This window comes from Mustela lutreola, chromosome 11, assembly GCF_030435805.1.
Source record: "Mustela lutreola isolate mMusLut2 chromosome 11, mMusLut2.pri, whole genome shotgun sequence".
NCBI lineage: Eukaryota > Metazoa > Chordata > Mammalia > Carnivora > Mustelidae > Mustela > Mustela lutreola.
Window position 1 is genome coordinate 300,572 of NC_081300.1, and position 12,309 is coordinate 312,880.

A 12,309-nucleotide genomic window follows, 5' to 3' on the forward strand; every position below is an offset into this window, starting at 1 on the left:
GAGGGCTCCGGGCCTCGCGCAGACCGCGGCCGGAGGCAGGCGCGGGTGCTCCGCTCTCGGGGGCGCGCCGCGTCCACAGGGCCCCTTGCCCCGGCGCAGGTGCGGACGCGCCCACGTGGGTCCCGGGCTCCGGAGGCGCGGCCTCGCCGGGGAGGTGCTTCCTGACCCCAGCCCCGGCGTGCGCGCGGAGCAACGGCGCCCCCGCGCCCCCGACGTCCGACCCCTCCCCGGCTGTGCGGTGCGCTCTAGGACCCAGCGCCGCTTGGCCCGGCGCCCGGGCGGGCGGGGCTCCTGCATTGTGACGTCACGAGGAGGCGGGGCTGCGGCACCGGGACGGACAGACGGACGGAGGACGCGGGACAGACCGGGCGGGGCCGGCGCGGGCGCGGCCGCCGCGGGTGAGGATCGGGCTCCGGGTCCGCAGGCCGCGCGTGGACGCGGACGCGGAGGCAGCGCGAGGGCCGCCCGCCCCGGGGTCGCAGCTCGGGGATCGGCGGGGGCGGCGGGTCGCGGGACGGAGCCCCCCGGACCGAGCGCGCGGCCCCCGCCCCCGTCCCCGCCCCCGTCCCCGCCCGGCCGCGCGTCCCGCCCCGGAGCCGCCGGCCTCCCTTCCTCCGAGCGCGCTCGCCCCGGCCTCGGCGTGCTCGCCCCGGCCTGAGCGCGCCCCGCCCCGCCCCGCCCCGCCCCGCCCCGCCCCGCCCCGCCCCGGCCGAGCCGCCCCCCCACCCCCGGCCCCGCGGGCCCCGCCGTGCGCCCGGCGCCTCCGTCCCCGCGCGGGGTCGGCTCGCGCGCGGAGGGCTCCGCGGCCCCGGTGTCGGCGGGGGGTGCCCCGGCCGTGAGCCCCCGCGGCGCCCTGGCTCGGAGTTCTCGGCTCTTCTCTCCCGCCAGGCTCCGATGGCGGAGGGTCGCCTGGCAGCAGCGGCGAGGTGGGGGTGACCGGCAGCGCGCGACCCGGGAGCCCGCGAGAGCAGCGGGCCCGGGCCAGGCGGACGTCCGTCGGCGGGCCGCAGGTGCTCGGGATGGAAGCGGAAGGCTTGGACTGGCTGTTGGTCCCCTTGCACCGGCTGGTTTCCTGGGGGGCGGCCGGGGCCATGGTCTTCGGAGGGGTCGTGCCGTATATCCCCCAGTACAGGGACATCCGGAGGACTCAGAACGCTGAGGGCTTCTCGACCTACGTGTGTCTGGTGCTCCTGGTGGCTAATATTTTACGGATCCTCTTCTGGTAAGTTGGGGGCTTTCTACGGGGGTGCTTCCAGGAAGGTGGCTTTCTTTTTTCGGGGTTCCGGAGTGGGGTGGGGTGGGGGTGGCGGCAGGAACTGGCCAGTTGCATGCGATCATTTCCCAGGAAACACGGGGGATCGGAGTGGAGACTCTCGGGCTACGTCTTTGTTTCATGGCACTCATACCTGGGGAGAGACTTTCCCGCAGACGACTGGGTGCCGGGCGAGGTCCTTGCACTCGGTCCCTTCCCCAGGATTGCATGGGGGCAGGGGAGACGAAAGAGGAACGAAGAAGTTAAGACTAACCAGAAGTGACGAGCTGTGGGAAGGGCATACGGCTGACCACCGGGCCCCTCAGGAGGGGCCATCAGAGCCGGGCAGGAAAGAGCTCAGGGGCTGGTGCCGGGAGGGCCGCCCCCTCAGCCTTGTCTGGTGTGTACAGCTTTGTTCCGTTCTGATAGGAAAGGCAACTTTCTGGCTGCTACTTGAGACTGTTTTCTTTGCCAGTCGCAGGCCGCTTGCTCTTACTGTCGATTGCATTCTGGTGAGGAAGTCTGTAGTTCATTTTAATAGTTGCTAAAGCCAGGCATGTCTGGGAGGGGGCATTTTTAGAGGAAATGAAATGGTGTCTTATGACCGCCTTTTTTTTCTTAAGAGAGGAAGAGGGGGCAGTTGGAGAAGAGGCAGAGGGACAGGAGAATATCGAGCAGACTGCGTGACCGGCGCAGAGCCGGATACGGGGCTTGATCTCATGACCTGAGTGCAGTCAGGTGCTTAACAGACAGAGCCACCCAGGTGCCCCATTTCAGCCCCGTTCTAAGATGGAAGAGGTCTGGAACTTTCTTCTTGTTTGTCTGCGCATATAGTGAGACAGGTTGCTAAGCCTGCTCAGGAGGAGGTCGGCTGAGGGCAGAGGTAGGACAAGGGTTCCAGGCAACTGGTGTCCGGACCTCTGCTTCTGGTTCCTCCTGTTGGCTTCTTGGTAAGGGACTAACCACATTGTTTGCTAATTCTTTTTTTTTTTTTTAAGATTTTATTTATTTGACAGAACACAAGTAGGCAGAGAGGACAGCAGAGGGAGAAGGGAAAGCAGGCTCTCGGCTGAGCAGGGAGCCTGACGTGGGGCTCGATACCAGGACCCTGGGATCATGGCCTGAGCTGAAGGCAACCACTTAACTGACTGAGCCACCCAGGCGCCCCTTGCTAATTCATTTTTAAGTCAGCTTTACGGAGGTCAATAAAACTGCCCATCGTAAGTTCACAGTTCGACGAGTTTTGACAACATCCCCTTCCCATCATCATCACAACCCGGAGAGGAGTTTTCTGAGCCAGAGGTTTGCTCTCTCCTCTGTGTTCCATCCAGGATGGGGCCATCCAGTGGTGCCAGGCCCCAGGCTACCTTTGATTTATTTTCACTGTGTGTTAGTTTTGCCCTTGTCTGGGGCTTTTAAAAGGTGAGCCAGTAAGTCAGCCCCTCCAGGGAGAATTTGTCACATCCCCCGGTGTGTCTCTGTTTAGGAGCTACTTTGGAAGGAGGAGGGCTCATGGGTGCTTACTTGTTTCTCAAGTTGAAAACGCATGTTTTCAAGATTTCTCCTTTTCCTTCGGCTGGGGGCAGAGATCACTCGCTTCACAGTGACATGTGGCTTTTTCTAAGATGGCTTTAGGGGGCGCCTTGGTGGCTCAGTGGGTTAAAACCTCTCCCTTCAGCTCAGGTCATGATCTCAGGGTCCTGGGATCGAGCCCCACATCCGGCTCTCTGCTCAGCAGGGAGCCTGCTTCCTCCTCTCTCTCTCTGTCTGCCTCTCTGCCTCCTTGTGATCTCTGTCTGTCAAATAAATAAATAAAATCTTTTAAAAAGGGGGGGGGGCTTTAATCAAGTCTGAGGTTGAACAGAAGCAGTTCCTGAAATATAATTGTATCTGACACCATTGTTAATCCCGAGTGCACTGGAGGGTCATTCAGGGGTCTCCCAGGCTGAGGTTGTGGAACAAGTTTTCTCTTGCACTGGGGGGAGGTGCCTGACATTGGCTTGCCTTATGGGGGAAAAAGATCAGTCAAGAGATCTCTTCCTAGTATGCTTCTCCTTCACAGTTGCAAAAAGAGGATAGAGTAGCTAATGTACATCCAAATAGCTGGTTTGGAGAAGTCAGTAATTACACTAATTTCTTGAATGCCAAGTCTCAGGGATTCTGGGTTTAACTGGCATTTGGGCTGGGAGTCCTGTCCCCACTCTAGGGCCTGAGACTTTGGGAAGCAGAATCTGGAGCTCTCCTAATGGGGCACTGGGCTTCTCAAGTGTGGACTTCTAAACTGTGGGCTTCTAAACTTCATCCACTGGCAAGTCTATTTCTATCCATCCAACTGGTCCTTTCCCAGAGTCAGCACCCTGCGCTGCCCCGGGTCACTGGAGCCGTTCTGTGGCGACCTGTGAACACACAGGGCTGCCCTCAGCCCACATTACAGGAGATTGCAGCAGTGTGCAGGGTGGCAGGAGGGCTGGCCAAGGGCACTGGTCCCTCCTCCAGAGTGTCTCTGGCTCAGGGGTGTGCTTTTCCTGCATTTCACGCAGAACAGTCCTTGCGTTCACAGTGAAGCCCGGCAGATGGGCTGAGCTCTGTCCAGGACTTGGAGTCATGTGGACTTCTCTGCCCACCAAGTTCTGGGCCCCACTCCTCGGAGAGGGTGCACATCCTCCTTTTATGTCTTCTCTGGAGCCTCTGAAGCCCTCACTCCTGGGTCTACCATCCTTCATGGGTTAGCAGCAGCCCATGGGTTAGCAGGTTTTGGTTTTCTGCATTCCAGACCCTGGTCCAGATGCCATGGGTTTGCATGTTAGCAGAAGTGCTGTGTGGGGTGTACCTTGTACACAACATGGGTTGTGGCAGGCTCCAGGTGAGACGGAAGCTGTGTCTATGCTAGACCAGGGCTGGACTTAGAACTGAAGAGTGTGTTTCCCAAAGCCGGCTGAGACCACAGTCCTCGGAACTCTGGTCTGGGAAGACCCCTGCGGATTTGTGGTGTGAGGGTTGGGAGTGGCTCGCAGTTGTGCGGCAGAGGGGGACAGAGCTGGGTAAACCGTGGGTCTTCTTTTTCTATTTTAAACTTATTTTTTAGAAGATTTTATTTATTTATTTGACAGTGAGAGAGAGAGATCACAAGTAGGCAGAGAGAGAGAGGAGGAAGCAGGCTCCCCGCTGAGCAGAGAGCCGGATGCGGGGCTCGATCCCAGGACCCTGAGATCATGACCTGAGCCGAAGGCAGAGGCTTTAACCCGCTGAACCACTCATGTGCCCCAATGCTGGGTTTTCTAAAACTTGTGGCACAACTTCTTCTTAGGGCAGATGATGGGTCAGCCCCCCCACCCCCCCATGAGTGAAGGCATGCTGCTCAGATAAGCCAGTCTGAAGGGTTTGTCTTCCTTTCTTCTTTTTTTTTTTAAATTTTAAATTATTATTATTTTTTTTTTTTTTTGATTTTTAATTTTCTTTTTTGCACTTTATTTTTTTTTTTTAAAGATTTTATTTATTTATTTGACAGAGAGAAATCACAAGCAGATGGAGAGGCAGGCAGAGAGAGAGGAAGGGAAGCAGGCTCCCTGCTGAGCAGAGAGCCCGATGCGGGACTCGATCCCAGGACCCTGAGATCATGACCCGAGCCGAAGGCAGCGGCTCAACCCACTGAGCCACCCAGGCGCCCAAATTATTATTATTTTTAAGAATTTGAGAGAGAGCATGAGTGCAGAGGGGGAGAGAGAAGCAGACTCCCTCCAAGCTGAGTTCCCCCTCTGATGTGGGACTCAGTCCCAGGACCCCGAGATCATGACCTGAGCCAAAGGCAGATGCTTAATGGACTGAGCCACCCAGGTGCCCCCTCTAGCACTTTTATTTCTTACAATTCTTATCATCCTTTCGCAGAACTAGTATTCAGCAGATTATATTCTATGAAATGCTTATGGATAGTATTTTGACTCAGAAGAGTGGCGTCAGGAGACACCAGGCGAAGAGCTAAATGATGCCTCATGACTGATGTTTGCAGACTTGTGATTTTGTAGAGAAAGGCAGAACAAGGCGCAGGAGGCCAGGGTGCAGGGCTGGTATCGCAGGACCTTCCAGCCGGAGCCTTCTGCATTCACAGAGCTGGTTCTCAAGCTCCATTCCTATTGGGTGAAAACACTGTAACAGAGGCAGTGATGTGTTAGATGTTTAATAACATTGTATCAGAGATGCAGTGACATTGTATCAGAAATAAGGAAACACTAGAGAGGGGGCAACACCCTGTCAGAGATGGAGTAAGACTCTATTGCATACGGTAACATTTTATCAGAGATACAGGGAGTGTTGTGACCACATTAGATACAGTAACATTGTATCAGAGACGCAGCAGGTGTCATACCAGAGTCCTGCACCGCATTGTATCAGAGATACGGCCCTGCTGGGCACTCAGTAACATTCAGCTAAGGGTGTAGCAGTCAGTGTGACACAGGGTAGGAGACAGACAACTTCTTTCTACTGATTTCCTGTTACTTGGAAGACATGAGAAGGTGTCCCGTGTAGAAACTTTTGCTCAGACTTGGTGAAACATCGCCTCGCCTGCAGTGCGTATCTTCCTAGGGGGAAAGACAAACCCTTCAGAGTAGCTTATCTGAGCAGCACGCCCTTCACTCATCCGGGGGGCTGACCCATCATCTGCCCTAAGAAGAAGTTGTGCCAGCACACATTCTCAGGCAGGAGAGGACAAAGTGTTGACATCTCTGTCAGTTTAGTTAGTTCTTAGCTTTAAAGGAAGAAAAAGCTTAACCAATATGATAAGTAACAAATGGTATCTTTCTATTTGAATTGGCCTCTAAAAGTTACTAATGATATTGATCCTCATTTCAGATTTACTTTGTCTTTTGTATATAGCTTGTCGAAAGTTGTGCTTTTTGAAATCTGTATCTTGCTTAGCCTGTCTTTCCAAAATCAGTTATATATTCATCTCTGCTCCCTCTCACTTGGCTTTAGATGGTCTTGTTTTTATTGTAAATACTGAATTCATCTGGATTCAGGTTTCGGTGTAGGGTTTAAGGGGAAGTGCAAACCTTGATTTCTTTGCCCCACAGTTTTTCTAGTCGTTGTTTCTGTTGAGAATTTAAAAAATAAAAGTGTTCTTTCTCACATAATGGCCAGAATTGCACATCTTCAGCCTCACAACTGGCAGTTAGCTTGGTGCAAGGGGCCCCAGAATACCCTGCTGTACTGGGGTTCTTCCCGCCTGCTCAGGAAGGAAGCATTTCCTGTCTCCTTAGGCAGACATTGAACTTTTGCTGTCCCCTTGTCTGATCTTCACCTAGAGAGGAGTTGACCTCTGGGATCAGCTGGGTAACCAGTGGGATCCAGTTCCTAGAAAGGACTAGAAATGTCCTTAATGGCCTTCAGGGTAATAGCTGCCTTTCACGGAAGAGACAAGGCCCAGAGGTGGTGGGTCCAGGTGCGAAGGCTGTGGAACCAGCCTGGGGTGGAGTCTGTGGGCTCCCCCGGTCTGTGTTACTGGCTTCCAAAGCTCCAGGGCCCATCGGCCCTTTCTTGCTCTGACCATTTAGCATTTCAGCTCCTCTCCTGAAGGAGGGGTCCAGACGAAGCAGCAGGATCCTCTGTGAGCGCAGGTGACATTTCCTGGGGAGGCAGGAGAAATCTCGTGGTGATGGAGTTGTCCTATCTGTGTCCTGGTTCTTCTGAGGCCCAAGGGGTGTGGGCCTGAGGCTTTGTGACCACAGACTGCTCTGTCCTTTGCTCCGAGGACACGGGCCAGGCCTTAACCTCCGAAACTGTGCAGAATGCCGATACTGGCACTGGTGTCATGGTTCCCGTTCCCAGGGACTATCTGGCTGTTCCTGGTGGCTGGACCTCCTGCGGGCTGGTGGCCTGGGTGCAGCCCGCTCCCGGTGGCCTGCTCTCCGCTGCTGGGCCAACTCACGCTGGCAGGGCAGACCCTGGGCAGAGGCGTCTCCTCTGGAGAGGTGCGCGGGTTGGCTAGGACGCCGGCAGGGCGGTGCGTGCCCACGACTCGGTCTTGGAGAAGCTGACTTGCGCTGGAGCAGGGGCCAAAGTCAGTGTCTCTGTGCGAAGAAGCATCATGTTTTCTTGACCGTGTAGGGAGATTTTCTTGCTGTGTAGGCACACACCTCAGACGTGTGCTCCTCGGCCAGGAGAGCTAATCTTGGTCTTCACGACAAACCCAGAGCTGAGCTTTTGCCTTGATTTCTCATTGGTTTGGTGTTGGCAGGTGTGGGGGAACCCAGGCCCATGCCCTGCCGGGAGCTCTGACCTAGCTCTGTGTCGTGGGGGCACCCCTGCCAGGCGTCAGTGGTCAGCTCTCGGTGACCGTCCCTCTCTGCAGGAAGCACGGTGTTGGCTTAGGCCAGAGTGAGGGAGAGGGTGGTGGGGAGGGGAGGGCGGTTCTCTCTGCATCTTCTTTTCACGACCAGCTGGGAAGTCAGGCTGCCTTGCAGGGTCTCTTGACTCAAAGCGTTGACAGCAGTTCAAGTTTGGGAGCTGCCCTCAGGTCATGATGCAGCCAGACCTAGTGGGATTCCTGCTCCCCGATAGCTGGGCTAGAATTGGGGTTGGGGCTTCAAGGGGTGCCCTGTCCAGGCCTGGCCTTAGAGATGGGCCTGGGTCAACACTGATCCTTGTGGCCACGGCAGAGACCCCTGAGCTGGCGCACGGAGGGCGGCGCTGCTGTTCTCCGCCCCTGGGGTTTGGGATCTGCTGAGGCGCCCAATGCGTGCTGGTCACTAGATCGAGGGTCTCACCTCCAGGACCTTATGGCTCACTTGGTGACACTTCACCACCAGGAGGACCTCGGCAGAAAGGGCACGAGAGCCGGGCAGGCTGGGGGGTTAGAGGAGAGTGGGCGGCGAGGCCCGGGCGAGGAGGGAGAGGGACAGCAGGTGGCGAGGCCTGGGCGGGGGGAGTCAGGGCCTCAGGTCAGGAGTGGGAGGTTGTGCCCTCAGCTGCCTCCTCCTCTTCTCTGGTGGGAGGGACGGGGGGTTCCCTGGTCCATCACTGCTCTGGCCTACTGACCCTGCTCGGCCCAGGCAGGAGGCAGGACTTCCTGTCATTCCTGGACTCTGGTGTGAGTCTTCCCAGGGAATCAGGTGGTCTAGAAATTGGGCTTCGTGGGTGGCTGGGGCCTCTGTCTGCGGGACGTCTGGCTGTGTGGTGCGGGAACCTGGGAAGCCCATCCACCCTCACTGCGGGTCCCGGGGAGGGGAGCGTGGCAGCCCTGCCTGTCGTTCTGAGAGGTGCCCCTGCAGAGGGGGCGTCGTGGTCCCTGGTCCTGCCGTCCCCGAGTGCTCCTAGCCCCTGCTCACCCTGCTGTGTCTCCCCGCGGAGCCTGGAGGCCCAGGCGTTCGGGCCCGCGGCTGTGACGCATGTGCGAGTCCGTCTGGGGCTGCTCCCGAGGTGGCCAGGGGGGCCGTGGCAGGGGCCCGGGCAGGGAGAGGCGGTGAGGCCCCTGGTGCCCCGGGGGCCCTCCTGACGCCATGGTCTCTTTCCCTCCCCAGGTTTGGAAGGCACTTTGAGTCGCCGCTTCTCTGGCAGAGCGTAGTCATGATCTTGACCATGTTACTGATGTTGAAGCTCTGCACCGAAGTCCGCGTCACAAATGAGCTGAACGTAAAACGCCGTTTCTTTGCAGGTTGGTGATCTGATCTGCGGCTTTGGGAACAAAGTGCTCGGTCAACAAGCAGAACTCACCCCATGTGCGCAGGAGAGGCAGGGGCCGCTCCGGAGCCGTGCTCGGTTCACCCAGGGCACAGTGGCGAGTGCCTGGCGTCCGTGTGTCCCGTGTGCCGCATGTTCCCTTAACATGGGGTCGTTTCTTCCCTGGAAGGTGCGCAAGCTCCAAAGTAGTCTTGGCGTGTTCCTCTGCACCGTGGCTGTTTACCTGAGGGTTCTGATTGGGCTAGGACGTACGTTTCAGTTATCTTCTCTGGCACGGTCGGTTCAGAGGGGGATTTGCCCGACGATGGTTTTCTCACCGTGTGGGGCCGGCGCCTCCCACATGCCCGTTCAGTGACCGTGTAGCTGCGGTTCGGTGCTAACACCGGGAGCTTCCTCTCGTACCTGGTAACCATTCACCCGACATCCTGCTTCTGTGGGGCCGGTAGGGGGTCACCTGGAGTGGGCCCACGGGGTCTGTGCATCGGGCAGGACGAATGACACGCTCAGCCCACACTGCTTCGTGACTTTGTGGCTCAGAAAATAGAAAATACTTCTTTTTGCCTTTTCCTTTGAAAAAGCTCCTTCTGGGCTGATGTTCTGTGTGTGAACATACGGGAGTGTTGTCAATGCTTTACTTCTGGTTTTCTTCCAGTTATGAGACGGAAGACAGCTCTCATTTGACTGTGTCTGAAGCGTGTGTTTCATCTCCGCTGTTGCTTCGTGGAGCTTTTTTGCGGGACTGTTTGGCTCCTGGGGACTTGAGGTCTTGCTCCTGTGTTTGTCCTGATGGTTACTTTCTCTCCATCGAAGCAAATTCTTTCCCCTGGTAGCTTCTGTTTTTAGAGATGAAGGTTTGCCAGTTTCAGTCTTTAAATAGGTCACCCTCCAGCGCTGATGGGCGGCCAGACCGGTTCGTGTCACTCAAGTGGCCCCCACGGTCTGCTTCTGTTGTGGCTTTGTTCTCTCTCCCCCATGAACTTCTCTGCAATCTGTTCTCGGTTCTCACTGTTCACAGCTGAGGATGTGCTCGTTGTACTGTGGGTCCTGCCTAAGAGCAGGGCTTCTCCAGCCCCCCGCCCTTAGCGGGTGAGGGGCTGGCCCGGGTTCGGCACCCGCCCCTCCCCTGCTCCTGATCTGCAAACCTCGCCTTCAGTGTGGCCCAGAGTCTGCGCCCACCCTGTGGGGGGAGGGCGGGAGTTGGTCAGTAGTGTTTCCGCTCCCCCAGGGAAGGACGAAAGGCAGAAGGCGCTTGGGGCCCACAGTTGCTCAGTGTTCCTATGCCTCACTCTGAAACGTGAGACCAGATTTCATGATCTTGTTGGAAATAGAGTAAGGCTGTGCTGAGTAAGGGGCCAGATACAGCAGGGGCGTGGGCCTCCAGGCCATGGAGCAGTCCTGGAGTCACCCGTCTGTGCCCTGCTTGAAAGACAGGCTGTTGGCTGCCCGCACCTGCTGTCTTGCTTCCTGCGGTCACCGGCAGGTGGCCCGAGGCACAGGTGCGGCTGAGTGCAGGGGCAGACCTCGGGAGTGGGGAGTGGGGTCTCTTCCCACAGCCCTTTGGCGCCACAGTTCTCTCTCGTTCTGTCTTGACTGCTGGTGTTTGTGTAAATTCTTCCACAAGGACTGTCTTTAATTCTGGTTGGTTAGAACGGACCGAATTAAAGCAGTGAATCCCAATTTCCAGGGATAGAGCTGCAGTGTGAACTTTCACAAGAGGCCTCTCTGGGATGAGCCGATGAACGGAGCCCACGCACGTCCACTCCTGGGAGCCTGGGAGGGGCCGTGTCAGCTGGTGTGGGGGCTGCAGGGGTGATGAGTGCTGAGGCCTCCCCGGGGGTTGCCCTGGACTTCCTGGGCGGGCCTGATGTCGGCAGAGGCCCTTAGAGTAGATGAGGAGAGAGGACATGGCCAGGAGGGCCTTGAGGAAGAAGTGGTTCTGGCCCTGGCCACGGGGGAGGGGCAGGAGCAGGAAGAACCTGGGAAACTGGCAGGGCAGGGACATGGGGAGCTCAGCCTCAGGGACCCAGAGAACAGAAAAGGAGAACAGCAGACACAAACCCAAGCACGTCAGAATGACGACTTGGAATGAATTAAACAACCCAAATCAAAGGGTATAATTGCTAAATGAATTTTTTATAAGTTCTGCTATATGCTGTTTGCAGGAAACACGCTTTAGATTCAAAGATGCAGGTAAGTCACAGAGAAAGGACAGAGGGACCCCTGGGGTCGTCTGCCTTCGGCTGAGGTCATGATCCCCGGGGCCTGAGATCCAGCCTGGGATCCAGCCTGCAGCAGGCTCCCTGCTCTGTGGGGGTCTGCTTCTCCCTCTGCCCCTCCCCCAACCTCACGCTGCGGTGGGCTTTGACCTTGCCCCTCGGAACAGCGCCCCCTCCCCGGGCCTGTCCCTGGCTGGCTGGCCTCCTCCGGCAGAGGACGGACGCAGAGGACGGACGCATCTCATGAGCCCTGCGCTCCTCGAGGGCAGGTGGGGGCGCAGACAGCCTCAGATGCAGAGCCCGTCCCCAGACTCCACATGGGAGAACACGGCAGGATGTGTTTGAGGGTTAGTGAGGTCCATCGCTAATTCTGAATCCAATGAGATTGACGGATTTTTGTGTTTCCTATGCACTCCTGTCCTCTGCCGGAAGTGGGAAGGTGGGTGACAGAAACACCGGCTAGTTCGGGCTGGAAGCGCCGAGTCCCTTGACGAAAGTGCCAGGGGCCTCCCCGTGGAAGGCAGGCGGCCCCCACGTCCTGCCAGTTTTCTGCTGGGGCGTTGGGGTTGCCTGAGGGGGCTGGCCTTGCACACCTCAAGTATTTAGGGAAGGAAATCTTTAATAGCCCTGTTTCAGCATTCTCAAAGGATAGAAAGCCTAAACAAATAACAACTTAAATGTTTTATAGAGGTTTTTAATTTTGAAGGTACTGGTTCATGTTGGAAGTTAAGATTAAAGAAAGAAATGGAATCAAAAGAAAAAAGCAGGTTACTTACACAATTAAATATATAATTTCCTGTCTGATTAGAAGGAGCTTACATGCTCGTAGTCGACATTTTGGGGGAGGAGAGAGGAGTATGAAGTGAAAGCCAGTAGCTTTCCATCCAGCCCCCCAGAGGTGACATCTGTGAACTCTGGGGACACTTCTGCAGTTCGTCTCCTATCACAAAATTGGAAGTATTTCAGAGAGGCTCAAATTTTTAAAAATGTCTCCTTCCACTGGGGGTTCCTTCTGTGCCCTTGTTCAGACTCTGGTTGGGCTGGGGTGTGGGTCCTGGAGGTGGCTTCGGCGTCCAAGGGCGGCCAGACGCATGTGTTTCAGGAAGAAATCTTTATTTGGAGAACGTGAGACGTCTACAGACTCGGGGAGAGGTGTGGTCGTGCCCA

The 12,309-nt window shown here is 56.7% G+C and overlaps 1 protein-coding gene across 5 annotated transcripts in view; it reads left to right on the forward strand.

Moving 5' to 3' along the window:
- Positions 1–254: 254 nt before the first annotated feature.
- The window catches only part of SLC66A2 (solute carrier family 66 member 2), a 46,881-nt gene continuing 34,826 nt past the window's right edge, over positions 255–12,309 (forward strand). The window contains exons 1-3 of one of the 5 annotated variants that reach the window (XM_059138621.1): positions 255–398; positions 889–1,222; positions 8,767–8,900. In XM_059138621.1, the coding sequence (XP_058994604.1) occupies positions 1,020–1,222; positions 8,767–8,900 (337 nt within the window). In that variant the 5' untranslated portion in view covers positions 255–398; positions 889–1,019. The remainder of the gene's footprint in view (positions 399–888; positions 1,223–8,766; positions 8,901–12,309) is intronic. The other 4 variants (XM_059138622.1, XM_059138618.1, XM_059138619.1 and 1 more) reach the window with 4 other exon arrangements.